The 27,277-nt window shown below is 36.4% G+C and overlaps 5 protein-coding genes and 1 long non-coding RNA gene across 12 annotated transcripts; 1 reads left to right on the top strand and 5 right to left on the bottom strand.

Moving 5' to 3' along the window:
* Positions 1-1,329: 1,329 nt before the first annotated feature.
* Positions 1,330-3,775, bottom strand: LOC105950856 (uncharacterized). 2 transcript variants are annotated; one of them, XM_088812081.1, is made up of 5 exons: positions 3,573-3,731; positions 3,088-3,380; positions 2,916-2,973; positions 2,591-2,816; positions 1,330-2,082 (listed from the first exon to the last, which is right to left on the bottom strand). In XM_088812081.1, exons 1-5 carry the CDS (start codon positions 3,689-3,691, stop codon positions 1,828-1,830), a joined length of 951 nt encoding a protein of 316 aa, XP_088668207.1. In that variant the 5' UTR covers positions 3,692-3,731; the 3' UTR covers positions 1,330-1,827. The 2 variants fall into 2 exon arrangements, with proteins under 2 accessions (XP_088668207.1, XP_012829679.1); XM_012974225.2 differs by having other exon boundaries at positions 3,088-3,775.
* An 872-nt stretch (positions 3,776-4,647) lies between these two features.
* Positions 4,648-8,262, bottom strand: LOC105950857 (golgin family A protein). The gene is made up of 7 exons (XM_012974226.2): positions 7,165-8,262; positions 6,926-7,062; positions 6,230-6,811; positions 5,647-6,085; positions 5,395-5,554; positions 5,191-5,296; positions 4,648-5,072 (listed from the first exon to the last, which is right to left on the bottom strand). The coding sequence occupies exons 1-7, from the start codon at positions 8,077-8,079 to the stop codon at positions 4,937-4,939; spliced, it is 2,475 nt and encodes an 824-aa protein (XP_012829680.2). The 5' UTR covers positions 8,080-8,262; the 3' UTR covers positions 4,648-4,936.
* Positions 8,263-9,077: 815 nt separating this feature from the next.
* On the bottom strand, positions 9,078-12,104 carry LOC148766131 (uncharacterized). 4 transcript variants are annotated; one of them, XR_016029276.1, is made up of 5 exons: positions 11,976-12,104; positions 11,014-11,768; positions 10,615-10,914; positions 10,166-10,234; positions 9,078-9,389 (listed from the first exon to the last, which is right to left on the bottom strand). It is a non-coding gene; the product is annotated as an uncharacterized LOC148766131 (long non-coding RNA). The 4 variants fall into 4 exon arrangements; XR_016029277.1 differs by lacking the exon at positions 9,078-9,389 and having other exon boundaries at positions 9,396-10,234; positions 11,014-11,402; positions 11,690-11,768; positions 11,976-12,101; XR_016029278.1 differs by lacking the exon at positions 9,078-9,389 and having other exon boundaries at positions 9,396-10,234; positions 11,014-11,356; positions 11,690-11,768; positions 11,976-12,100.
* A 674-nt stretch (positions 12,105-12,778) lies between these two features.
* Positions 12,779-14,816, top strand: LOC105950859 (excitatory amino acid transporter). 2 transcript variants are annotated; one of them, XM_012974228.2, is made up of 3 exons: positions 12,779-13,021; positions 13,115-13,252; positions 14,561-14,816. In XM_012974228.2, exons 1-3 carry the CDS (start codon positions 12,934-12,936, stop codon positions 14,575-14,577), a joined length of 243 nt encoding a protein of 80 aa, XP_012829682.1. In that variant the 5' UTR covers positions 12,779-12,933; the 3' UTR covers positions 14,578-14,816. The 2 variants fall into 2 exon arrangements, with proteins under 2 accessions (XP_012829682.1, XP_088668208.1); XM_088812082.1 differs by lacking the exon at positions 14,561-14,816 and adding an exon at positions 14,314-14,351 and having other exon boundaries at positions 12,852-13,021.
* A 73-nt stretch (positions 14,817-14,889) lies between these two features.
* On the bottom strand, positions 14,890-19,960 carry GSO1 (Leucine-rich repeat transmembrane protein kinase). The gene is made up of 2 exons (XM_012974227.2): positions 15,656-19,960; positions 14,890-15,564 (listed from the first exon to the last, which is right to left on the bottom strand). Exons 1-2 carry the CDS (start codon positions 19,062-19,064, stop codon positions 15,200-15,202), a joined length of 3,774 nt encoding a protein of 1,257 aa, XP_012829681.1. The 5' UTR covers positions 19,065-19,960; the 3' UTR covers positions 14,890-15,199.
* A 1,265-nt stretch (positions 19,961-21,225) lies between these two features.
* LOC105950860 (Transducin/WD40 repeat-like superfamily protein) lies at positions 21,226-26,698 on the bottom strand. 2 transcript variants are annotated; one of them, XM_012974229.2, is made up of 13 exons: positions 26,452-26,698; positions 26,182-26,300; positions 25,732-25,872; positions 25,350-25,480; positions 24,874-25,101; positions 24,307-24,482; positions 23,829-23,929; positions 23,531-23,596; positions 22,452-22,507; positions 22,284-22,341; positions 22,026-22,146; positions 21,799-21,909; positions 21,226-21,594 (listed from the first exon to the last, which is right to left on the bottom strand). In XM_012974229.2, the coding sequence occupies exons 1-13, from the start codon at positions 26,459-26,461 to the stop codon at positions 21,503-21,505; spliced, it is 1,410 nt and encodes a 469-aa protein (XP_012829683.1). In that variant the 5' UTR covers positions 26,462-26,698; the 3' UTR covers positions 21,226-21,502. The 2 variants fall into 2 exon arrangements, with proteins under 2 accessions (XP_012829683.1, XP_088667674.1); XM_088811548.1 differs by lacking the exon at positions 21,226-21,594 and having other exon boundaries at positions 21,995-22,146.
* Positions 26,699-27,277: the final 579 nt, after the last annotated feature.

Raw genomic sequence — 27,277 nt, 5'->3', positions numbered from 1 at the left:
CGATTAGTGATTTATGAATTTCTTGTTTGTTCCCCACTCTCTCTTTCGATTTTTTTTTCCAGATTTGAACAGCAACAGTAACATGACTATAGTCATACTATAGTCATATTTATGTATTTTTCGAATATGAATATGACTATTGTTGAATATAATCTATCTTCTGATTTCAAGTTACTTCTAGTAAGTAGATTCAAATTGATTTTTTGTGTGGATATTGATTGGATTGTTTTCGTAAACAATAGGGAATATTCGTTGTTTTATATGATTTGGTAAACATGACTATGCCATATAATCGGAATTTTTAATTTCAAAAAAAAAAAAAAACAACAATGTAAAGAAAGAATATGACTACGGTTAATATAGTCACATATAGTCATATTCAACTATAGTCATATTCGGGTTGTAAAAATATTAAAAATAAAAATAAATAAAAAATGGCTAAATAAAGTCCGAAAATAATATAAAAATAAAAAATAAAAAAAATAAAATCCGAAAATATATTTTTCTTTTGATTTGGTAGCATTTTTTTAGGAATTTGGAAGCACATTTTTTGGAATTAAATTGTTATTATAGAAAGAGAGAAAAAATAAATAATTGAGATAAATTATACTAATTAATCCTAATTAACGGGATTTAGGTGCCTCATTAATAGGAAATTTGTAAATAGTAGATAATTATAATAAAAAACGTGGATTTAGTTTCCTTATTAATAGGAATTTTGTTAGTAATAGATAATTATTAAAAAAAGTAGTATAAGGGTAAAATTGGAAATAAATATTCTAAGGGGTTTTCACAAAGGAAGAATTATGGCATGGGCATATCACTATTTTTTATCTATAGGAGGGGTGTATTGCTAATGACCCCTTATTTTTATTTTATTCATTCATTGGGTTCAAGTTTGTGAAAATCATTCAAGCAAATCAAATATAACTTTCACTTGGTAATTGGCAAGCCCGGTCCATTACACTAGTCCAACTAATTAAGCGTGGCCCACTGCCCCCAATTTTCGGCTTATTTAGGCCCCCTAAAAAACTAATAAATCTTGTTTGCATATTATATATACATATATATATATAGAATAAAAAATATTGTATTTCTAAAAAAAAATATTAATAATAATACATGAGCCCCAAAAATTGTTTTGCCAAGTGCGCCTTATTATTCTGCCGGTTCTGGTTGGTTAAGATAATTAATGTTATCCCATCTTCCATGCATTTGAGAAAATAATAACTTTAAATGTTTGCAATTGAAGTTCAGTAACTTATAGATAAACGATTAAACGTATTCCAGCGAATAATGGGAAACATGAAATTGAAATTGCGAAACGTAAAGGAAATGATATATCATATATATGATGTGCATGCAAATCAAAATGAAAGCAATCCATCAATATTGATCAAATTACATAATAAAGTCCAAGCAAATTAAAACAAAGCCAAAGCAAAACAAAAGAAATCTCTCGCTCACACGTACGCAGCAAACACACACTTGAAGCTGCTACATATATATATGAGCTAGCTATATATATAAACACAACGTTTGTGTCATCGAATGTAATTAATTAGCTACTACCTAGTTGGATCCATAAATATTCCTATAAACGTAGAGATATTAATTATAATCAACATTTACATGATGTATGCAGCTAATTAATTAGTAGCTAGCTAGAACTGAACGATAATTAGTAGGTCGTATTAAATATTAATAATTCCAATGAATGAATTCATGATTAAGTAGATATGGATATATGATGATGATGATGATGATGATGATGATCGAGCAGAGGAAGATGGATGAATTTATAAGATCTTAGTATTAATGAATGAATTAATGAATTAAGTTGATGTGGTGGGTTGGACAAGTGATTAAGTGGTCGTTGGTAAGGCCGGCAGCCTGCATAAAAGAGTGTATGATGGTGGGTCCCACATGCCGGAAACCTCTCCTGACCATGTCCTTGCTTATCGTCTCCGATTTTGATGTCTTTGCCGGAATCTTGTGGCACCACTTGTATTGAGTCACAATAGGCTTGTCATTCACAAATCCCCACACATACTTGTCAAATGACCCATATTCCTTCTTTATCTGTCATCACTCATCATAGTCATATATATATATACTCATATATATAATTCACAAAACAAAAACACTAATTTAATTATATTAAATGAGAGATCAACAGCTGTACTACTGTCATATATATATATATATATATATATATATATACTATAGCTCCATGCATGTGATGTTTAATTTATATATATGTACTAAAGTATATATGCAGGCATCAATTAATTGAAGATGCCTATTGCATGTGCTTCCGAATATTATTTGAAGTGATCGATCGTTAATCCAGCATGGCATCCATCACACACACACACATATATATATATATATATATATATCAATTGATCACAATCACATGGATGAGCCAATAATTCAGTAATAAAGTGGGGTCCACGATCGATGATCGAGTAAAGACATTAATTAATTACTAATAATCAAATTAGACTAATTATATATTAATAAGGAACTGAAAAAAAGAAGAAGAAGAAAAGAAATGATGAGAGAAATAAACTAGGTAGGTAGGTACCTCAAGGATCCTTTTGGAGTTGTCGACGACAGCCCTGACGAGGGTCAAGTCGAGAGCATAATGAGAAGTGATGAGATTAATCTTCTTTTCCTCGGAGAATTTGGAAACAATTATATCTGCATCAAATCTCGAGAACGCCTTCCTAAAATCTTCTCTCCTCCTCAACACTGAACTCCAATCCGATCCAACTTGTGCACCGGTTAAAACCAGCAATTCAAACAGCATTCTGTATTTCGAATTGGAACCACCCCACACTAATTAGTAATTCATTCATATATTATTAATTATTGGAATAATTCAAATATATATATACATATGTACATACTTGTCATCATGGACAGGCACCCCCCATTCTTCGTCGTGATAAGCCACATAGATGGGATCTGCATTAATTAACAAAAGTAAATAAGGAATTCTATAAATAGAGACTGGAGGTTATTATATTGTTCAATTTATTGAATAATTAGCTAGCAATATATCGATGGATGGAGGCGAACCTGAATTAGGGGTGATGAAACTGCATCTCTGAATGAAGTGATTATTATTATTATTATTATTAATGGTGGGAAGGGAAGAGGAATATTGATGATGATGATCGGAGGATGAAGTTCTTCCGTAATGAGAGATACGCAATTTCCTCTGCTCTTGAGTAATGGCGACCTGCTCCCTTCTGGCTGCTGCAATGGTTCCTGGTGCATCAACAATGGCAGAGGAAGTGTATTTGAAGCTAGTGCTACATCTGGATGATGACGATGAAGAATACGGTTGATGATGATGATGATCGATGGACCTGGACTTGGGGGTGAGAGAAGATTTAGATGCAGGTTTTGCGGAGTTAACAGCAGCTGGTTTTGTAGTAGCACCTTCAAATTCAATACTAATACTAGTAGAATTGTTGGTTGGAATTGGAGAAGAAGAAGAAGAAGAAGAAGAAGAAGAGGAGGATGAATTGTGGATTAATAGAAGGGGAATGGAATTGAACCTTTCAGTTTCAAGGAGAGGGCTCCGATTAATGCAGTTAGGCTGAAGCACAGGGCGGATCAAGCCATTGATGCTACTGCTCTTCTGCTTTACTACTTTTTTAGACTTTGACGAACACATAATATTTTAGATCTAGCTACTACCAGCTGTAAGTTAAGGGTGGATTGATATATATATATATATACTAGTAAAAAGAAAAAAATGAAATTGAAAAAACAAAAAGAAGAAGAAGAAGAAAATGAAACTAGTGTAGGGACATGTGTAACATGGGGAGGTTGGCAATTTTTAAGTTTGTGGGGGCAGGGCATGCCATGCATATTATGTATCTATACAGTGCAAACATATATAGATTGTCGATATTTTGGGGGTAACACATCATAAATTAATTCCCATTTTATCTTTTAAGTGTGTGTAGCTCTTAACATTTGAATATTTTGAACAAATGACTTGATTTTTCCTATATATCCTCCCTCAAAAGGTAAATTAACCTAATCAACATACAGCTTTTGAGAATAATTCACGAGATATAACAGAATCTTAATTAGGTGCTTGCTTTATCACAACTCAACTGTTACACACACGCCCCATGTTGAGTATATCCATTTTCTCACCCTTTCTTATCAGAATCACATTGTAATTGTATACATACATATATCATTTTGTAATCAGGTGAATATTGGAGAATCTTACCTGCATGTGTACTGACTATGTATATATGTGTGTGTGTATACATTTATATATATAATAATAAAAATTAAATAAATATGTATCGATGTATTTTCATTGGATAAAGGTGGGGGTGGGGAGGAAACAGAGCATGTGATCCATGACTTTTCCAAGAAAGAAAGAAAATAATGCATCTCATCCATTCATCATCACAAGACCAATAGAACCCACATGCAGATTGATTGCCTGTCTTCCTCAATATAATCTTCCTTACACTAATAATAGTAATTAAGAGAATGAATGAATGTACCACTGATTATTCAAATTTTTAGTTTCTTATCTTATCATCTAAGTAAGATTAATTAGTAATTTTGATCTCATCACACTCTAATTGCTATCAACGAGTAGGGTAACAACTGCACAAGAGGCAAAGCTAATAATCTACTCCCATTCTCAGACAGAATTACACAAGTCTTACTCACCATGCATGCTATTTCTCTTCACTTTTCCAATTTTATACTTACTAATTTCAACCACCACACACATACACACACAACAATTAAAAGGAGAAGGAAGAAAACTAGTTAGGCAAGCTAAACAAGGAAAAAAAGAAGTAGAAGAAAGAATTGATTTCTTCATCTTTGATCATGTTAAGTAGATAGTAAAAGAAAATGACGGTCCTCCAAAGCAAGAACTCATTCATATAGGTTTATATGAAGAATGATTAGAATATGTTCGGACAACATCAAGAATAGGAGCTCTACATATTGGACATTTGCCGCTGCTCCACTGCAGCTCATGGGCACACTTGAAGCAGGTGCACATGTGTCCGCACCTGGATATTTTATTCACCCAAAAAAGAAAAAGAAAAAGAACATGTGGAATTACTTAGTATAAGAATTTGGATTATCTATGTTACTTACAAATGCCAAACCGATCAGGTTAACACCTACCTGTATAGAAGAGAATCAACTTGCATCTTGCAGCAAATACAACATCTTCCTCCACTTGTAACCCTTTTCACGGGTTTTCGTCCTCCATTCTTTGGATCTGCACAACCTAACAATAATTGTATCTTTCAGTTGACATGCATGGCAATAAAGATATCATGGAAAAGCAATACGGAACAAGCTCATCAAAACTAAAAAAGTAAAAACCTGAATGATTCAGAGCTACTGCATTTGCAACTTCATTCTTGATGGAACGTTGCATTTTCATCTGCATATCCATACAACATTTGATTGATTTTCTGAGTTCCGACATTTCTTGATGCAGCTGCTCCATATGCCCTCTCAAATCATATATGAGTTCCATTTCCTGTTTTATCATAATCATTATTTCTATTTCAACCAATATATATATATGAACTCTGATAATTAGTGAGTAGATCACATAAGTGAGTGACTTACGATAGCAGGTTGGGATCTATATGAAGAGTTAGGTGCATTATCCTGAGAGTAATATGATGAAGACTGTTGGGTACAAGGAGATGCAGCCTGATAAGAATAATCACATAAATCATGAGATTGATTCTGGGGCCATGATGGTGCTGGTGAAGCTGTGACATTATCTGCGTAATCATCACACTCATCATACTGTTGCCCCACTGAGCTTTCAGCTTCTTCATATTCATCAAAATAATCCCCATAACCTCCCCCTTGTGCATCTTGCTCTGTATCTTCCTCGGATACTAGTGCTTCTTCTTCTTGTTCAGGCAGCCCTTCATCTTTTCCTTGTGGTGTGTGATTATTACTCTTTAGATCACTTTGTTTTCCTTCAGAACGAGATATCATCACTCGATCTATTCTCTCTCTTAGACCACTAGAAAGAAAGGTTGAAACACTTCTTCTGCACATTTTTGTTTAGATAAATTATCACAGATGTAAGTATGAATTGTGATCACACACATTCATTATTTAAGAAAACAGAAATCTGAAGATAAAGAGTGGATTTTTTTGTTTTTTCTAATCTGTAAAGGAAAAAAGTGCAGACCTTCCAAGGAGAGCACGTATTTCTTCATTGTCGACGAAAGGATCAAGCATCTCCTGATATCTAGCTTGCCTGAGATCTTCCCAATCACTGCGTGGTCGTGAAACCTCATCAATCCAGTCAGTGTTGTTTCCTTGTTGTTGGTAATCAGAGTGCAATTCTTGCCATCCAACTTCAGGATGAGAAACATCACTTACCCAATACATATTTATATTATTATTATTATTAAGCTCCTCACTAACTTTATGAGGATCATCATCACAATCACCTCTCAATTCATCATCATAATTGGTTTGTTGAGCTGTAAAATTATTGATTTGAACAAGAGTGGCGGTCTCTTCTTCTTCCTCTTTGTTTTGGAAGGTTCTGTCCAAGCTCTCGTTGCTGCTCTCATAGTTGGTCTCTTGACTCATAAATCTCGATAATGGACTTGTTTCACGATGGTCGAAATCTTCATCTTGCCTTAAACAACTTTCAACTGAGTTAGTAATAAGTTGATTGGATTCATTTTCTTTTCCCTGTTGATACAAACTTGCTGCTGCTGCAGGATCCGAGACATTTTGTGCACATGGATCTACTCTTTCCCTACAAATGCTCAAGCATAGATATATCAGTACACACCAAGTTCATAAAAATTATAAATAAGATAGAATGATTATACGAATAAGAATGATGAAATATAAGATGAAGGGGAGAAACCTTAGATGCACAAGGGCGGGGGATGGCATAGGTTTGTTGTGTGATTGAATTGTGGTGTTTGAAGGGCGGCCTTGTTGAGGATGAGGAGGAGGTTCCATCATGCTGCCACGGCGTAAAAATCTAAATCGAAGCAAAGCCTATTGGTATTTGTAATCAGTAATTAGTAATAAGTAACATTAAATAAATAGATTAATGATACAAAAAATGAATAAATGTAGTATTTGATAAGTAGTAGTAACCTGAATGCGGCCTCGATGAGAGAATTTGGAAACGGGTTTACGGGCGATAAGTCCCTGAAGCTCATTTTGCTTATCGCGCTCCATCTGAGTGAGGAGATCATTGTAGGCCTGACGACCCCTAATGCGAGGTGAGCTCAGGGAGAAACAACACCTCTGTTCTGCTGCTGCTGCTGTTGTTGTTGTTGTTTGATCCACTGATGTTCTAGGACGTGGCGGTGACTCCGACGACGTCACAACATCGTCAGTCAATTTTCTGATGATGTCAGCAACCCTAAGCCTCTCTATTTCGGTAGCATCAGAAGCTGGAGCACTGAATGCCACGTTTGGTGTTGTTGATGATGATTCCCAATCCTCCCCAAAAGGATCGTCTTCCCCACCTCCGCCGGCGCTGGTACTTGTCATGAGCACAGGTGGGGCATTATCGGGGGAATTAATGGTGTTGCTGGTCCTGTTACCGCTGAACTTGGCCTCTGCCTCGAAGCCTCTCCATTTTTGAACCAGGGAAGAGACGCCCCGCAAATTAGACACCTCCTCATCCACCAATCTCTCCGGCTTTGGATGACGATGATGATCGAAAACAATTTCTCTAGCTCTTGCCCATTTATCATCTGTTTGTTTCTGCTTCTGCTTGTGCTTGTCATTATGCTTACCTCTATTATCATTATTGTTGTTGTTAGTATCATTAACGGGCGTGGTTTTGGTGGTTTGCCATTGGGGCTGGTGAACCCATAAATCAATGTGCCGAGAAGAAGAAGAAGAACTAGTATTATCGTTGGGAATGACGAGTTGATTGAAGCACGGATCACGGCGCCGGGGGTTGTGGACGGCAAACGGGGATGAAGGGGCAATTTCCACTTGGGAAGAGGCCATCATTATAATTATAATCAACAACACTATGATAGAAATTATATTCATGAAACATAGAGCCAATAATCCATTTTTATATGAAAATGAAAAGGAAGAAGAAGAGAATGTTTGTTTTTTGGGAAAAAGAAAATACTTGCCATTGAGATATGGAAAGTTGATAAATATGTGCGGCAACCCGTCGGATTTGCTCCAATAAACACGCCTCTCCTTCTTTCTCTTTTCTTCATTTATTCAACTACTAATATATCCTTCTCTCCACCTATTATTCTACTATTACAGTATTACTTATATCAACACAGGGTTTTTATAGGAAATTTATTCTAACATTTTTTCTTCCCTTTTTTTTTTTTAAATCCAACTAGTAATCGATACCCGTGCGATGCACGGGAAAAAAAAAAAAACAATTGTAACATATGGTAAAAGGAAAATTCGGAAAAAATCGTTGATTACATATCTAAAGTAGAACCAGTGTACTTAACTCGTGATATATCGCGATATAATACAGTTTCAATCAAAACAATATAACGCAAACGCAATATTCATATCTGAAAACCGGATTTGAGGCAAATCTCTTCGATTTTCTTGAATAATTCAAACCCTAGTGATGTGTCTCTTCACAAAACAATTCTTATATACCCTAACTAAAAAGGACATATCTCTTCAATTTCTTCAAGAAATCTCCCAATAACGCAACCATAATTCAAATTTTATAGATTTTTTGCAGTTAGAACTAACTCGTGATTTTGGCTGTGATTCGCGCAATCAGGGTTGGGTTTGTTTGATTTTGTGATGGGCTCATTCAACTTGATGTGGGTTTGCTGATTGTGGTGATTAGTTCGATTTTTATCTTAGTTGGGGTGTTTGTGCGATTTTCTGCATTGATTGGCATCGCTTGTGCAATTTTCAGCATTGTTGAGGGTTGTTTGTGCGATGTTCAACACTGTTAGGGTGGTTTGTATGATTTTCAGCATTGTTGGGTGGTTTGACTTTAGATTATATATACATACACAAACACACGATACAAAAAGATAAACAATATCAAACGTATGTGGAGAAAAACGATGTGCGAAATATTTCCGATTTGATAGTTAACTTGGCCTTAATTGTGTGAAATACAGCTACAAAAAGAAAATAAATTTATTGCAATTAGTACCCTTCTGTTAGCTCGAATGCCAAAAAATACACTATATTATTTTATTGACAAAACCTCCATTATGATTTAAGTTGTTTTTAGCAATTAGTACCCCTGGTTAGGGGGTCGTGTGCTAAAAATATTGAATCATAGGGGTGTTTTTGCTAATAAAATAATATGGAATAGTTTTTCAGCAATTTGAATACTCCATAAGCAAGTCCTAAACCTACATAGTAAAATTGAACATTCAGTACTCTAATACTGCTACTTGTACCAACCAAGCAATTCATATTTTTATGCTTTTTTCAAACAGTTGCAGACTCGAGCAAACATGTAACAATCTTTCTTTCACCGCATTGTCAAGTAATCTAATTAACTATGACGACAACATAAAACCCGTATACTAAATTCATCAGCTTCACATATTATATTACACATTAGAGTATGCTATGTATACCAACCACCATGGCACCATCATTCAACCAAATCTCTCACATACCAAACAATCTAATACCAATAAATTAGTATGCAAACACAGTTTCAGCAAGCAAATACATCTTCAGCACACGATTAGCACTGGAATCATCATATGCTTAGATGCTATAAAATTATAACCCATGGTGCGTTTATATATAAAGTACGGTCAATTAAATACATGTATGTATATGTAAATATACTCCATGTATGTATGTCTAGAAAATGAGCTGATATTTGTCCGTGGATAAATTCATAACAACACCATCCTTAAAAACCAAACTACTAACTAAAACTCCCAGCCCTTCAAATTAGATCCTCAATACCTCGTGAAATGAGTACAAATTAAATTATTTTCCCTAAGAAACTGTAAGGAGTTCAAATGGTAGCATGTTAAGAACATCTTTAAAACGTTAATAAACATCATATCAAATAATGATATCATAACTTCGAGTTTTATGTTAAACTGGATTATTGACCTCCATGCTTATGCTGTCATATAAATATGGCTTCAAATTAAAATAGTACCTTCTTTAAGATGGAAATTCCGGAGTAAAACAGAACCATGGCGAGCAAAAACCCGACAAAAGGAAACATCTGTTACAAAAACATAAGCATTGGTATCGTATCAAGTTTCAAATCAGGTATTTGCATGTTGTCAACAGAAGCCAAGGGCAAATTAGATTCATAGACATAACGTATTCAATCTATTAATTTACTTGAGAACTGAGGCATCCCACGTTTTGTGCGGAAAAAAATAATTCTCTTTTCCCAACCATAACAGAGGATAAAAAAATATCCATTTTTTTTTCAATCTCTTCTTCTCTTCCTTTTCTTTGTCTCTCTCACTCTATGCCTTTCTTAAGTTCTTTGAACAACTCACGAAACCCAAATTGAAATAAAGGTTGAATCTTTGTTTCTTGATTATGGATTCAATTTCATAGAAAATGAAAGAACCCAATGTACACATCTTATACCTCTTGAAGTTTTGGATTATCCAGGCTGAATGAATGGGGAATTGGGAATTGTTGAGAATCTGTGAGTAAGTGATTTTAAACGGAGATGAGAGATAATTGTGCTACCGAACCGAAGCTGCTCTCTGTTCTGGTTTTCTTTTCTTCGCGCAACCGATAAGGCCGGACTTCGATTCATGCCATATGCAGCTGAAGTAGCAAATGCTCGGAACAGATGATCGCTAGTTGCCTTTTCCATTAAATGAAAATTCACTGAGCGAGCGAAACGACAGTGACCATTTTGAAGTTGCAAAGAACTATTTTCTAAAAACAACATACAAAAGGTGGGAATTCAGAAAATAATGATAAGGAGGAACCATCACAAATGAAGTAATTTTTGAAAAAGAACGACAAAAAACGTACAGTCAGAGAAAAATGTGATGAGGTGCCGGTGATTTAAAAATAGTCGGAGAACTAATTATTTAGTAATCTTTTTTTTCCGGCACACCAAAAATTCCACAAAATTTGGCTTTTGCATCTCACCCAAAATCATACCGCAAAGCCACTGCCACAACATCTCATCCAATTTCTTCAAATTCAACCCGTAATCTCATGTGTAATGAGCCAATTCGCTTGGTTTATTCAAAATGGTCAATGGCGAAAAGATTCATACCTTCAATCAAGCGGAAACGTCAGTTTTGGCCAATCCTCTTCTATTTTTGATTGTTGGTAAAATCAAATTCGACATCTCAATAAAAAATCAAACCTATATACAAAGCACCAATCATGAAAAAGAATGAGAAGCTCATTGCCTACATTAAAAAAAAATGGAAGAAATGTCACAATAAAAGAAAATTGTAGAAAATTAAATGAGCGAGGGAATCTAAACATATCGTGGTAGAATCATCATATCCATTCATCTGGAATTCAGATTTCCCCATTAGCCATACTTGACATTGGAAAATTTCAAGTCCAAATTCATACAAAGACTGGAATCATTAGAAATAACAACAATATCACTAAGATGGATATTGTTTTCCCGTCAATTGAGATAAAAATCGAAACTGAAAAAAAAAAAGAAATTTCATATAAATCATACGCCGTGCCGCTGCCGTCGATAGTCGGCGTGAATAAAACATGAAGAAAGAAGACTTTTCAACTGTTCAATTTCTCGACCACTGCAACACAAAACATAAACAAAACGATAATTAGATAAATAATCAAATAAATGTTTGGGCTTCTATCTCTATTAATATATTTCTTGCTTGTCAAATAAAAAAAAAATTAAAAAATTAAAAGCCTCCATAGCTACAAATCCAAACTCCAAATGGAGTCCCATGTAAGTCGCAAACAAAACACCCCCAACAATTATTATAAATGTTTACAGAGAAAAGGGAAGCAATGAGTTGAATCTCTTCATTTTCTCCATCTGTTTGTGAGCTAGAGAGATATTTGCTAGACAATTAATACGTGAAAGGAGGTTCAAAAGGAATTAAAAAAGAAAAATCAACTGGTGGCTGCTGCAGTTACTCACGCATATTTGCTTTTTTTAAAGTGGACAGTTAATTGTTATTGGATAATAGTAAACATTTGAAAAAAATCAGATCGTGTAAATACTGCGCAGTTAATTAAATTATGAAATTATTACGCGTATAAAAGGGAAAAAAACTGTCAAAATAGAAAATGACTGAAATGCCCCTAAATTTAGGTCTAGGGTTATAGGTCAAAATATCTTCTTTTTATTATATATATATATATATATATATATATATATATATATATATATATATAAGATTATAAAATAATAATAACAATTATCCTTTTATTATAGATAAAAGTAAATGGGCTATAAAGATAATTAGAGATAAGTAAAGAGGATGGTCTGGACTTTACTTATTAATTGGGCTTCATGTTCAAAATTTTCCTTATTATTGTTTCGTAACTAAATAAAACTTTCCTTATTTAATTTGTATTTTTTGGTTAATTTTAAACAAGTAATATAGTTCAATGATTTTTTTTTTTTATTATTATTATTTATTTATTTTATAACTGAGGGTGTGCAAATTCACGAAGCAAAACAATTTAATAGTCAATTACAATATGTTTTATTTTTTGGGTTTTTTGGTCGGGTACCATTCTTAGAGGACTAAAATTGAAAGTTCGAAACAATGTGATGGAACTTGTAAAAAGTATAATAACTCTTCGAGGATCCAAACGCAAACATTACCAACAAATATATTTTTTATTTTATTTTATTTAATTTAATTGATAAAAAAGAGAGAGAAAGTGAGAGAAGGAAAAGGAGAAATCGAGAGAGAGTGAAGGAAGAAGAAGAAGAAGAAAATGCTGAGCGCGACGGTGGCAGGAGCCCTCCTGGGATTTGGGACCCAGTTATACTCTAACGCCCTCCGAAAGCTCCCTTACATGCGCCGTAAGCACATCCCTTACATTATTCTCCGATGATGATTTTCAATTTTGATTCTTTGATTTGAAATTTTTGATTGTTTGATTTCTGAAATTGCAGATCCGTGGGAGCATGTGTTGGGAATGGGTTTGGGTGTGGTGTTCGCTCACCAATATGTTAAGTTCGACATCAAGGCTAAGGAGGACCTAGACAAGATACTAATCAAGGCCAAGCAAGCCAATGAACGCCGCTATTTCGGTAATCAAACCTCCCTTTTTTCCTTTTTCTTTTTCCCCAAATTCCTTCACCCTAGTTTATGGATTCGGATGGGTTATTACTTATTATTGATTATATGTTCACTTTTGCTCTTCATGCTATCACCGATTATGATGGATTGATATACAATTATATATAATCATTTGGCTCTCAAAAAATGAAATTCATACCACCACCTGATGATAACTAGGCATCTTTGACTACCATAAAAATAATTAATTGCTAGCTATAGCCTCTAATATTGCTCCACCTTGTCTCTCATTTAGCATCCATCCTCTCATCCTCTTATCGGCACTCTCTACTTTGATAATAGCTTCTTTAAAATATTCAAAAGAATTACGTTTCAAAGTATTCTGTTTTATTTATTGAATCTATTCCCGAAATAACTTGTACTCTCAAAGAAGCTTGTGTGAACAAGTTCAATTTTATTTTTCATTTACTAATAAAGGCAGTTAAAGATCCTCAATGTGCTATTAGTGTTCATTACTGAGAAATAACAACTTAAAAGGATTCCCTTGAAAAGCCAGTGTCATCCTAATGGCAGCTTGGATACTATCTTCTTGAGTGGATTTGGGGTTTCTTCTGAAAAAAATGAACTTTTCTGGTCCACGAGTCAATATTTTATCTTTTTAAAATTTGGCCCACGAGGCAAGATTCAAATTAAGAAGAAAAATAAAACATTTTATTTACCTTGTTCATGTTGCGGTCCTGAAAATTGGGAATGCTTTCCAGATTATGGTTTACACCTATTAATGTGGATAAGGATCATTGGATGCATTAATGTGATGCACGGAATACTAACTATTTTTGTCTGAAACGAGACACGAAATGTAATTTTTCACAAAGTAGTTGGTCTTCCAGAGACTCTACCTTCATCTCATGAATTTTTTTCACAAAAGTAGGTCCTCAAATTTCAGTGAGAATCACCTTTATCTGTGCCCCATTGCCAATTTCAATGTCAAAGTTTTACTACATGATATCTACGGAAGGGGCATCTTAAATAATTGAAGGTCATGAAGATTGATCAGAAATATTGGAAACAGATGATATGAAAGTAGACACCTAAATCATTTCTCAGAGATTGGTGATGGTAATCATCTACGTTGTTGAAGTGGAGGTTGAAATGAATACCCGTGCCTGAAAGAAAATTTCCAATATTGGCAATAAGAGCAGTTTTCTTGAACTGAGCGTCTAATTGCTTCTATATCTCATTGGTGTATACTTTTTTTTTTTGCATGCATTCATTGATCATATTGTTGATGTAAATTATTTTTGGATATTTGATTGCAGATGATGATGAAGATTAGAAGATGTGGTACACACAAATCACCTTTGTATCAGAATCCAATTTTTTTTTCTTCTGAGAATTATGTGCCAGCTTGTGCTTTGGTTGTAAACAATGTTTGCCTAATTTGTACTTTGGTTCTCTCTTAGGAGATGTGCACCGAGTCCAAGTGTTTTTCTGAGAATAAATTATGCTGCTGCATATTCGTTTTCTGTACCTGCAGAATACTATGTTCTTTATTTGTTGATTTGTTGCCCTTCATTTTCCTAGTACTAGAATGCTGAAAGGAAAATTGTGAGCGACAATGAAGCAAAAAAAATGTGACACATGATGATGTTTGCAACAGTTGCTGAGTTATGTTAATAGCAAAATACATCAGAATACATTTTTGCTTACTTTAAAAGGACGGAAAATCATGGAAACTCTTGAAGCAAGCTCTCATTGGGATATACCAGTTGAGCATTTGGCCTATTAGCAAACTCATCTTTGTAAAAAAAGATGACAAATTGAAAAGGAAGAAATAACAAGTGAACGGACACTCACTTCTTGCATCTGACATCACAACTTAGTGAGATGCTGGCCTGCGAGTTATGAATTTTACTAGGATTGACACAAATATCATTAGTGACTGAAAGAATCGTGAGCTAGAGATTTGCATTGGGGCTTGGTTTCTCAAAGTGAACCCTAGTATCATTGAGTACATGCACCAATTGATGGCATGCTTGTCGGGAAGATGGCCTTTCAGCAGGTGCGGTTTTTGTGCAGAGCATTGCTATTTCAAGCACTTGGAGCATAGCAGTTTCTTCATTGGGTAAGAGCGGTTTTAGTAGTGGATCAACTATTAGCTGCAGCTGAGTTTCAATGTGGGACTCAACCCATCTCACCATGTCTACATTATCGACACCAAATCTCCCATCTGTTGGCATTCTTCCACTCACCAGCTCCATTAGCACAATCCCCATGCTGTATACATCGCTCTTCTCTGTCGCCTTCAACGAATATGCATACTCTGCACCAAATACACACACACACACACCAGTCATTTCTCAACGTACATGTCTAGTTTTTGTAACAAGAAGAGTAAAAGCTGTCTAAAATACCTGGAGCAATATAGCCGTAGGAACCTGCAAACCACATGTTGGAGTCTGTGTTAAGGGAAGAATCATTGTTATCGGTGAGGGTTTTGGCAAGTCCAAAATCTCCTAGATGAGCCTCCATGTCGGCATCCAACAATATGTTGCTGGACTTAACATCCCTGTGAATTATCTTAGGCACACAGTCGTGATGAAGATACTCCAACCCTTGTGCCAATCCCACTGCTATTTTCAATCTTGCTTCCCAGTCCAGGATCTTCTTCTTCTTTTCATTCACCGGTTGCTTATACAACCAGTCCCACACGCTTCCGTTCTCCATGTACTCGTATATTAACAAATTGGACCCTTCTTTTTTGTTGCTGCAATACCCCAACAATCTCACCAGATGCCTGTGTCTGATTCTCCCAAGCGTTTTGATTTCTCTTGCAAAGCTTTTATCCAACAAGGGCTCGTCCTTCCTCAGTATTCTCTTTATTGCCACCGTCTCCCCACTAAATAAATCAGCCTTGAAAATAGTTCCTGATCCACCACACCCAATTATGAACTCCTCACTCAGATTATTTGTAGCTTCCATGATGTCCGGCCATCTTATCTCGCACTTGTTTGCAGCACCGCCATTATCGAAAAGAGGCCGCCTTTGTGCTTGGGAAGAAGAACTAGACGAGTAAGCCGAGCCCAGTTCACTTCCCCTTTTCCTTCCTCCCAAAGCTTCTCTTCTGTGTTTGAAAAACAGGGCAGCTCCGAGCAGCAGCAAAATAACAGCAAATGCGGTTGATATTGCTGAAATGATCAACACAGACGATTGACTATTGCTGCCAAACCCTCTTGTCTCTTTGCAGCTCTGAAGAGGGCCTCCACATAGATTCAAATTGCCATCAAATGCAGTGGCTGGCCAGCGCACATACCGCTTGTCCAGCTTTCCTTGAAGGCGGTTGAATGATAGGTTCAATCTTCCCAAGCTGCTCATTTCACCAATTTGAGGAGGGACTTGTCCATCGAGTTCATTGTGGGATAGATCGAGCGCTTCAAGCTTGTCGAGCGTGCCAATGGAAGGTGGGATTGGACCTGTGAGGTTATTGTAGCTGAAATCCATGAAGCTCTGCAGATTCTGGAGCTGGCCAATCTCCGACGGAATCTCTCCGGTGAAGCTGTTCCTCGAAAGACGTAGTTGATAGAGCTTGCTTAATTGACCAATGGTGGGTGGAATGGGACCGGAGAACTGATTACCGTCGAGATCAAGAACATTGAGAAACTTGAGTTCACCAACTTGGGGAGGAAGGGTGCCATTGATGGAGTTGCCGTTGAGAGAGAGGACCAGCAGATTCGAACAGTTGAACAATTCACGAGGAAGAGAGCCGGTTAATTGATTGGCAGAGAGCTTGAGCTCACCCAACAGAGGAAGACGCCCAATCCAAAACGGGACAGGCCCGGAAAGACGATTGCGGTCAAGATCAAGATGAGTTAGTCTCCTGCAAAGGGAGAGCTGAATGGGTATCTGCCCGGTCAGTAAATTGCCCGACAAATCCAAAAGCGATAGTTGTTGAATTAACCCCAGAGTCCATGGGATTTCACCAGCAAACATGTTGTTGCCAAGCCTTAACCTTTCAAGAGCAGGTGAGTTCCCAATTTGATGTGGAATCTCGTGATCGAATGCGTTGCTTGTAACATCAAAGGAGAGGAAATTATGGGAAGTGCAGAGTGGGGCAATGGTCCCATTCAACTTGTTGTGGGAGAGATTGATCCTCGTCAAGTTGGCAAGTGCAGTGAGCTCATCGGGTAGGCTGCCTTGGAGAGAATTGTTGTAGAGCATGAGCTGTTCGAGTGCTACAAGATGCCCGAGAGTCGATGGGATGCTGCCGGACAATTGATTATCGGCTAAATCAAGTATGGTCAGCTGACGGCAGTTGCCCAAACTAGCGGGAATCTCACCGGAAAGATCATTCTGTCTGAGATGGAGGAAATTCAGCTGCTTGAGCCTCCCAATGGTGATAGGAATATCCCCTGAGAAGTGATTCCCGAAGAAATCAATCATCTGAAGACTGGAGCAGTTGCCAATCTCAACAGGGATCTCTCCCGATAGTTGGTTGTCGTAAACGTACAGAATCTGGAGATTAGATAGCATCCCAATCTCTTTGGGAAGATTGCCCTGTAGATTGTTCTGGTACAGTGCCAGTGTCTGCAGATTGGTCAAGTTTGATACGAGTGGAGAGATGGAACCGGAGAGGCTGTTGTTGTGGAGCAAGAGGTCAGTGAGTTGAAGCATGCCGTAGAGCTCCAGTGGAATGAATCCATCAAGTGTGTTGTTGGACAGATCAAGTTGCTTAAGAGACACGCAATCGGCTAATTCAGCGGGGATGGGGCCTTGAAGTCGGTTCTGGGACAGCATCAAGTGTTCCAAACTGGTGGCATTGGAGCATATCCCCTTGGGAATGGTGCCTGTCAGATTGTTGCCTGAGAGTACGAGGTAAACAAGCTCACCCATGCTTCCAACATCTCCTGGAATTTCTCCGGTGAGCATGTTGTCGGACAAGTCGAGACTGCCGAGATTAGCCAGTTTCGCGAGGGACTTGGGAATGGGACCTCGAAGCTGGTTGCCGAGGAGATTAAGATACTGGAGCTGAGTCAACTCACCGAGTTGGGGAGGAATCTCACCGGAGAGGGTATTGTTGGCGAGATTCAGCGTCTGAAGATTACCAAGGGAAGCCCCCAACTCCGCCGGGATAGAGCCGTTAAGATGATTATCAGCGGCGGTGAAGACAATGAGGCTGGAGCAGTTGGCAAGCTCTGGTGGAATGGGTCCTTCGAGGTGGTTAATCTGCAAAATCAAGTGCTGAAGCAGGGTGAGGTTTCCAAGCTCCGGGGGAATGGGACCGGAGAGACTGCAGGAGGCCAAACCAAGAAAGAGCAAATTGTGAAGGTTGCCGAAAGAAGGAGGGATTGGACCGGTGAGGTCGGGATTGTCGCCGAGCTTGAGAAGTTGAAGGTTGAGGAGGGAAGAAAGTTGAGGGGGAATGGGACCGGAGAGTTGGTTGGAGTAGAGGAGCAAAGATTCCAAAGAAGAGAGGTTGGAGAGAGCAGGTGGAATGGAGCCAGAGAGTTGATTTAAAGAAAGATCCAGGTGGAGCAGGTCTGGCAAAAGGGAGAGAGAGGGTGATATGGACCCACTTAGGGAACAGTTGGAGAGATTGATACCCACCACCACCACCATTTGATTAGAGGAGCAAGAAACACCTCGCCATGAGCACACGTTTGTGCTGTTCTCCGACCAGTCTTGAAGAACATTGAGTGGGTCTTCAAGGAAAGATTTTCTAACCTCCAACAGAATTTTCTTATTAATTTGAAGAGATGATGATGTGAAAGCGGAGAAGATAAGGAGGACATGAAGAACAATTAGGAGTGGGTGTGGAGTTGCCATTGCAAGATGAAAAACGACGACGATGATGATATGTAGGTGGGTGGGTGGGTGGCAATTATATTATAGAAGAAGAGAGGTAGCTAGCTACTGTTAGTAAAAATATCCAAGAAAAAGAAATTGTGTGTGAGTAAATAGTAAATGAGGTTCATCTTCGGCAGTGTTGTGCAGTGCATGGGGAAGAGAGAGAGAGAGAGTTGACTGGTGTGTGAATCATGAAGAGAGAGAGAGAGAGAGAGAGAGAGAGATTTGTTGAAGGAAGGTGGTCTGGAATGGAGAGAAGACGCGTGGTTTCTGTACAGAAGCGCGCTTGCTAGCTGCCACAAAACAGAATTGATGGTGGCTTTGGAATTACTCCATATCCATCCATCCAATATTATTGTTATAATTATTATTATTATGGGCTCAAAGGATCGGAAGAAAGTCTGTGTGTGTGTGTGTGTGTGTGTGTGTGTGTTGATTAGACAAGAGAATTGGCGGGGCATTAATTTCCACCGATGTTGCAACCATTTACACAAGGAGAGAGAAATTTTTACATATTAAATGATGCAAAGATAAGAAGAGACAAGGAAGGAATTGAAGATCAATTTTTGAATTACTCCACCATAAATTATTATTTAAAAATACCTAAATAGTGGCGTGACAGAGACAGGAGAGAGAGAGAGAGAGAGAGAGAGAGAGAGAGAGAGAGAGAGAAGAAAGCAAGAAATCCCTCCCTCCCCCGCCTACGAATGAATGAATATGAATGAATAAGAATGGAGTTTTGGTGAGAGATGAAGTGAGAGAGAGAGAGAGAGAGAGAGAGAGAGTAGCTAATATAATTATAATAATAATTATAAGATATAGTATTTATTTGCATAAAAGGAAGAGGAGAGGAGGATAGGATATCATCATATATATCATCATATCAGATATGGTAGGGTGGTTGAATATATGGTATGTTTAACAAGCACACACACCACTTATTCCTTCATTCTTAAAGCGAGCGGTTGGATTTCCATTTTTTTTTTTACTCATTCTTTCAAAAATGGTATTCCAAGATTATAATTTTGTATGCCCCTGCACTGCACTAGATAAAATTAAATATTCCCTTTTAAGGAAATGATGATGATGATGATGATACAGACACCAAATCACCAATAATATAATATAGGTACCTGCTGCCTGCCATAGTATGTTTTCTTTCTTTAGATATTAGTTATTTCTTCCATTTCTCTGCAGAAAGAAACTACCTAAGAAAGAAAGAGTTAATTAGTACTAATTTTATTATGTTAATTAATTAACATGGAGTGAGTAGGCAGTTAGAAATGGTAGAGTACTGGAGGAGTAGAGAGCATAATATATGTATATACTTTTGACTGCTGCTAATGGTTATGGATTGAGCCTACCTAAATTCGATCCCAATCTATTTGAAACCCACCTCTCTCTCTCTCTCTCTCTCTCTCTCTCTCTCTCTCTCTACTCCATTATACATAATAAATGTATGATGGAGTAGTGAATAATATTGTAATGTTTTGGAGTGTGACTTACTATTTGTTCAACAACTCCTTTTTCCTTTTTCTTTGCTTGTTATGATATTAGTGTAGTAAGGAAAGACTTGTTACCAATTAATATCTCTCTACAATAATCAACATTATAATTTTATATCGTCCCATCCATCCATCTTACATCAACTTCTCCTTGTGCAAAAATCACACAGTTTATTACATCAACTTCCTCTACCTACTCTGTTTATTACTCTCAATCTATATATTTCCTCCTCAAAACTCAATAATTGTTGTTCTGAAAATAATTAAAGATAAAAAATTTGAGACAAGTTGTTTATATTTTTGTATTGTTGCATGAGTCCAAAGTCCAACTAATTGAAGAATCATTATCATTAATGTGAAGGTGTGTTCGTGTGTCTTGTAGTTGTGTATACAAATAATTGATATGGTGTAGCATTGACTTTGTTGGTATAGCTTCCTCTGTCTTTTATTCATATTAATTAATATATCTGCTACTTTACTTGTCTGTATATGGATGGATCACGGGCTACCAATCCGAATCCGCCACCAGCAGTTGTTCATCACAAACCTTGCAACTATGCCTCGCCCACCCCATCATCATCATCATCATCATCATCACATACATACATTATTGGTACACGAATCTACATAGTATATATTCTTTAACTTGGCCATACAAAAATTTCAACTATAAAAATGATATCGTAACTATTGACCACGTATGTATCATGTTTTCTGTAAAAATTAAGGAACTGTGTCTGTGTACGAGGTTTGGGTCCTATAGAGAGAGAATATCGGTTAAAATTAATTTGTGATTTCTTCAGTATGAAAATAACTAGTCATCCATCCACTTAAGTCAACTTAGTCCATTGATAATGAAACTCACCCACCATTTGGCGGCGGCAGCAGCAGCAGTAGCAGCATTTGGTTTGATCACAACCAGTCCATGTAAAAGATCCCTTCGTATGACCCAACCCATGCGCCCATACCATGCTCCTCCCAGTAACTTCTTGTCTTTTCTTTTTCTGCCCATTCAATCACACACAGAAAGAGAGAGAGAGTGAGAGAGAGCGAGAGAGAGAGAGAGAGTGAGAGAGAGCGAGAGAGAGAGAGAGAGAGAGAGAGAGAGAGAGAGAGAGAGAGAGAGAGACTATCAACTAATTACTTACTTTCCATTAAATCAATCAATTAGACATGCATACAACTATTTCTGCTAATAATAATAATACCTCTACTTGTTGACCAGCACACAGCTGACGGAATCGAATCCATAAATCTATCCCTCAATAGCAGTTCACCTGACTTTATATTCCACATACGCATATTGCAGTCCTCTCCACCTGACACCATCCATCATCATCATCATCATCATCATCATATTATACTCAATTGCAAATAAAACATATATATACACATATTTCTCACTTGTGTGCATCATTTAAAAATCATCTTTCACCTGACATGACAACTTTCTCTGCTGGGTCAACTCCAAGTTGTATGCGAGTGTGCGAATTTACATTTCCTTCATATGATTGAACTGCTCCTCTATGTGTTAGACGCCGATCGTACAGCTTCATCTGGGGATGCATAAATCAATCATCAGATTTATCAACATATACACAAACTCCTATGCACAACATATTTTAGGATCTCAATATACTCTGCATTGCACATCTCAATATACAACCCTCCCTCAAATTGTACAAAGACTAACCGATCCATCCATAGAGCTAGCCAAGAAGTACTGATCCCAATGCTCAAGTGATGTCAAACTACAATTAAAGGAAAATCTCACTCAATATTACAATTCTAAAGAAAAATTTAAAAAAATCAGAGCTTCACATAAGGAGAAGCAAAACTGATAGGTGGAAAGCCAACTAACCAACAGACAGATGAAGGCATCGAGATTACGGAAGAGCTACGCGCGCTCTTTTTCATCTGTGCATAAACATAAGACCAAGATTTTGTTTGTTATCACATAAATTGTTTGCACCATTTAATAGCTTTGAAGGAAAGAGGTGTAGCTGAATCAAAGACTCGATGAGGGTTTACAATTTCAATGTCTACTGAAATGTCTGCTTAATCTTTGCATCTCTTTTGTAGAACTGCGGTTCACAAATCAGGATTCTCTCGACCCTTAACCTTAAGCGTCCAAGCGGTTACAGTTAAGGGATGGAACCACCCGGTTAACCATTAAATTTTGAGCTTAAATATGAAAATTATTGAAATTTAAAATTTGAGATATTTTTAATTAAAAAAATAAATTAAATGCTCTATCCAATAAAAGAAAAAAAAATATATGAACACACTCATCTAAATACAACAACTAAAACTTGCGAGTTGGGTAATACAATAATTGATCTGAAATACACACAACTAACATCCAGAATTTTTTTAATTCTCTTTAGCCAGTTTACCAGATTGGCAGATTGACCTGGCAGTAACCACCGGTTAGACGGTTCACCAACCCATCAACCCTTAACCATCGCTTATACCCACAAGCCAGTTACGGTCCAGGGTCAACAAACAGCCGATCCGGTTAGCAGGCTGTGTGCAGGATCCTAGTCCAACCCTTGGTTAGGTCTACTTCTATCATATAGCTCCAAACCTCAAGTTTAAACTAACTTCAACCACACTTCAAAATAGCAACATTGTTGTATAGAGTATTCCACAAGAAAATCAAAAGGTTGAAACTACTGTTTACGGTTTCCCTATTATACACATAAAAAACAAAAAATGCTTGATGTGGCATTTAAATATAGAAATCACAATGAAATTATGCAACAAACGAGGATAATGATAATATATATATATATATATATATATATATATATATATATATATATATATATATATATATATATATATATATATATATATATATATATATATATATATATGTCTGCAAAGAATATTTCAAGCAGTCATGAATTAAAAAGTACAATGTGGATAAAAGCTCACTTGTCTTTGGCGAGTATCAACGGTCACAATTTTTCCATTTCTTAACCCACAAAGCATTGAGTTCCCCTAAAACAAGAAAGAAAAGGTAAATCATAGAAAATTTAGCCATATGGTGTTACTTTAAATACATCTGGCAATTGATGGTGAAGTAAAATCTTTAGAGGACCCCAAAAATCATACTATGTGTTCAAACAAATTACAAAGGTTCTGCAGATACATTTTTGTACGTGCACGATTTGTACGTGTCCGTTTATAAAATATCAAATAACTCTTCACAAAGCAGGTCCTGAAAACTTACAGACTGATTGAGCTGCAGGGAAAATACATCGCTTTTACAATCAAACGCCCATGTTGATGCTCCAGTTTCAATATTGAGCAAGACAACCCCCTTACTGGTTCCTACACCAATAGAAAGCTCGACATTTGTACAAAGAGGATTTACAGTGGATGGAATCACTATAATATATTCTCACATATTCAAAGAATCTGTAACTTTAAGAACTTCTATGCAGAAAAGAGTTTAGGGTGATAAACAAATGCAGAACAAAACTGAATCATGTATAAATCTTGAAACAAAAACATCGAGTGACGTATTTAAGCTTGAGCATAAGGCAAACAAAACCTAAACTACCGATGATCAAGGGCAAACTTCAAAGTTTTGTCTACTGCAAATTCAGGTAAAATGGCAAAGATATGACTGACACGTATCTGCCATGCAATTGTAGTACATTAAAATTCAAAGATATGATTAAGAATAACAAAGCACAAGAACTTGCCGATTGCAGCATGCGTTCCTCTAGGGTCAGAGTCGGCTGTCCAAAGTGTCTGTTTAAATCCAGCAATCCCATGTAACACACTCCCTACGAGAATAGGAGAGCTAAAATCAAGTGGTTCACTCAAGTCTAGAAGGTAGACAGATCCAGTAGCAATGTCCGAGCCTAAGGTTGTTATCCTGTTTCTTATGTTAAAGTCTTACAACTTTAATTAATGAAGAGTTGCAAGAAATAAGCACAATTTCAGTAACCTTAAAATAATTAACACAGCAGAAACCATATGAACCCAACCCTTCCTGTAATGACAATATGACATCCACTCGCTGATGGAAATATCCTAAATATGATGTTCATTCTTTAATGCTCCAAAGAAATTTAGCACGAACATCATCCCAAATCCATATATGAAAAAATTACTATATACAGTAAAGAAAAAATTTGCTCAATTAAAACAAAATAAGATAAGCTTTTCTTCTGAACAGTTGAAACGTATAAAAAGCATAAGCCGTGTTTCTATTAAAGACAGCACCACAACTACTTATTCATAAGAACACGGTTCCAAAAGGATACAGGAAACGTTTTGACATGGTACCATCAGTTGTTAGAGAACTTTTCCCCAACATCGCTAAACAAGATATGTCAGATGTCAAATATGATGTAGATCCAAAAGAACTACCAAGCTCTCTTAATAGTTCTGTTTGCCTGGGTGTTTGATCTAGATTGAGAGGCCGTACACGATCTGCTTCGTACATATCTGCTGAATTGATTTCTTGTCGAAAATTTGCAGTTTGAAAAACACTAAAGCATACAAGAGTTCAGAATTAGAAATAATATATTAAAAGATAGGAAATATCAAAATGTGTAGAAGAGATAAGGATATTAGCCACCATAAATTAAGAAACGAATAGTTACCACCATAAGTTGGTAAACTTAAATTATATTCAACCAACAAAAGGTAATAATTGCTGCAATGATAGAATCCTGGAAAAGCATTCAATGGCTCAAGAATATCAAAATTCAAAGTTAATCCTACAAATAACACTCACCACACTAAGCCATGTGCGCCGCAACTCAACAATATATCTCTTTCTTCTAGACCATGGGGCAAGATCACATCCGCAACAACATGTTCCAATGAGATATTTGCCATCTTTTTGGTACGTTTGTATTTCCATATCTGAAAATGTGCATAACAAATTACATGCTAATTTGTGAAATTCTGAGTTAATTGCTTTGTGCTAACACTGAGTTTGCTTAAAGAAGCAAGACAGGCCTTTTAGTATGAACTGATACAAAGATAGACTAGTGCATCACAATAGTTATGAGGGAAAGATAAATAATAAGATGCTTCATATCATCATATGAAAATCCTGAGCTCAACTAAATTTTGTTGAAATTCTAAGAATAAAATGAGGAAGAAATTCTTACCGTTGGTTGCGATGCATGTCTCTTTTGATATTCAGCTTGAAAGCTTAACTTCTTTTTGAAGGAATAAATAACATTACCACAAAACTCCCGTGCATGAAGCAGCCCGGGTCTTATTTTAAAGGTTTGACATAAGTCGTCAGCCTGAAATTGTGAAAAATGAAAAGTTCACCCAAAAAAATAGGTATGCAAATGAAACCAGCACGTTGATAGTAGCAGAGCTGCAAGCTAATTATTCTATCATAAACCAATAATAATTTCCAGGTGACTAATAGCAATAATCTTGGATGGGTTGTTCTAGTTAATTACATTACATTTAAGAAGGGCATACATAGAGATGCTCACAAAAGTCGCTTATAAATGGGAAACCTCTGAACCCAACTGGCAACAGCCTCTTCTTGAGCACATAGAAACACAAATATACAATGAAGGAATCTACAATTACAAAATTACCTGCTGTTTGGGGTCTGAGGATGGCCGTATTGGAGGAGGTTTTCGAGAAGAACCCGGGATAGGGCCTTTGTAAGGGAAGTATCGATTCTTCTCTTCGTCATAGTAAAATCCCGGAAGTTCTGCCGCCGAAATCAAACCGGACAACTGATACTAGTTAGCGTATGTATTGGTGAACGAGTAACGTAAATAAAGCCGTTTGTACTTTGTAGAGAGAGAGAGAGAGAGAGAGAGAGAGAGAGAGAGAGAGAGAGAGAGAGAGAGAGAGAGAACCTTTGGGCATAATTGTGAAGTTGCTTATTGCTATGAATAAGTCGGTGCGGAGCAATTGTTGAGTAGTGTGACCTAAATAAATATAAACGAGTGAGGGGAAGGAGCGGCGATACAAGGCGGTGGGTGCGCTCAATTTAAAAAGACGGCCAGGCAACGATACCGCCGTCTTCTTTCAATTTCAATGTTTACACGCTGCTATCTTTGTGATGCCAGCAGAAAAAAGTACTACTAATGGACTAAAATACCCTTTTTATTATTTCTCTCTCAAATAAATCTCTCATTAATTAGGAGGATGAGGACAAAATTGAGAAGAAAATAATAATAATAATAATAATAATAATAATAATAATAATAATAATAATAATAATAATAATAATAATAATAATAATAATAATAATAATAATAATAATAATAATAATAATAATAAATGTATTATTTAAATTCGAAAGTGACAGAAGAATTAATTTAAAACATATGGAATACTAATTTATCGATTGTTGTTTTCTGAATAAGATGATTTAGTAGCATGAAATATATAGACATCTCCAAATATTTAATTTGGCAATAGTGCAGCATATTTGAGTTGTAGTGGTAAAAAATATCATTTTATTGATGTAATGAAATCATATTTGTTTTTCAAAGAGAAATTTTAGAGGGGAGATAGAAAACTTGTTTGAAGAAAATATTTGTTTGATCTTCTTGATTGATTGTATGTTGTAAACCTCTTGTTCTTATTGAGTGAATAAAGATCTCATGCACTTACCCTCCATTGATTGTGTGTCAGAATTACATCTGAATTAATCTATTTCCAAATTCAGTTTCATGC

The sequence above is a fragment of the Erythranthe guttata genome, chromosome 13, assembly GCF_056151865.1.
Source record: "Erythranthe guttata isolate IM_541 chromosome 13, IM_541, whole genome shotgun sequence".
NCBI classification, from domain to species: domain Eukaryota; kingdom Viridiplantae; phylum Streptophyta; class Magnoliopsida; order Lamiales; family Phrymaceae; genus Erythranthe; species Erythranthe guttata.
This window is presented reverse-complemented; position numbering and strand designations above follow the sequence as displayed.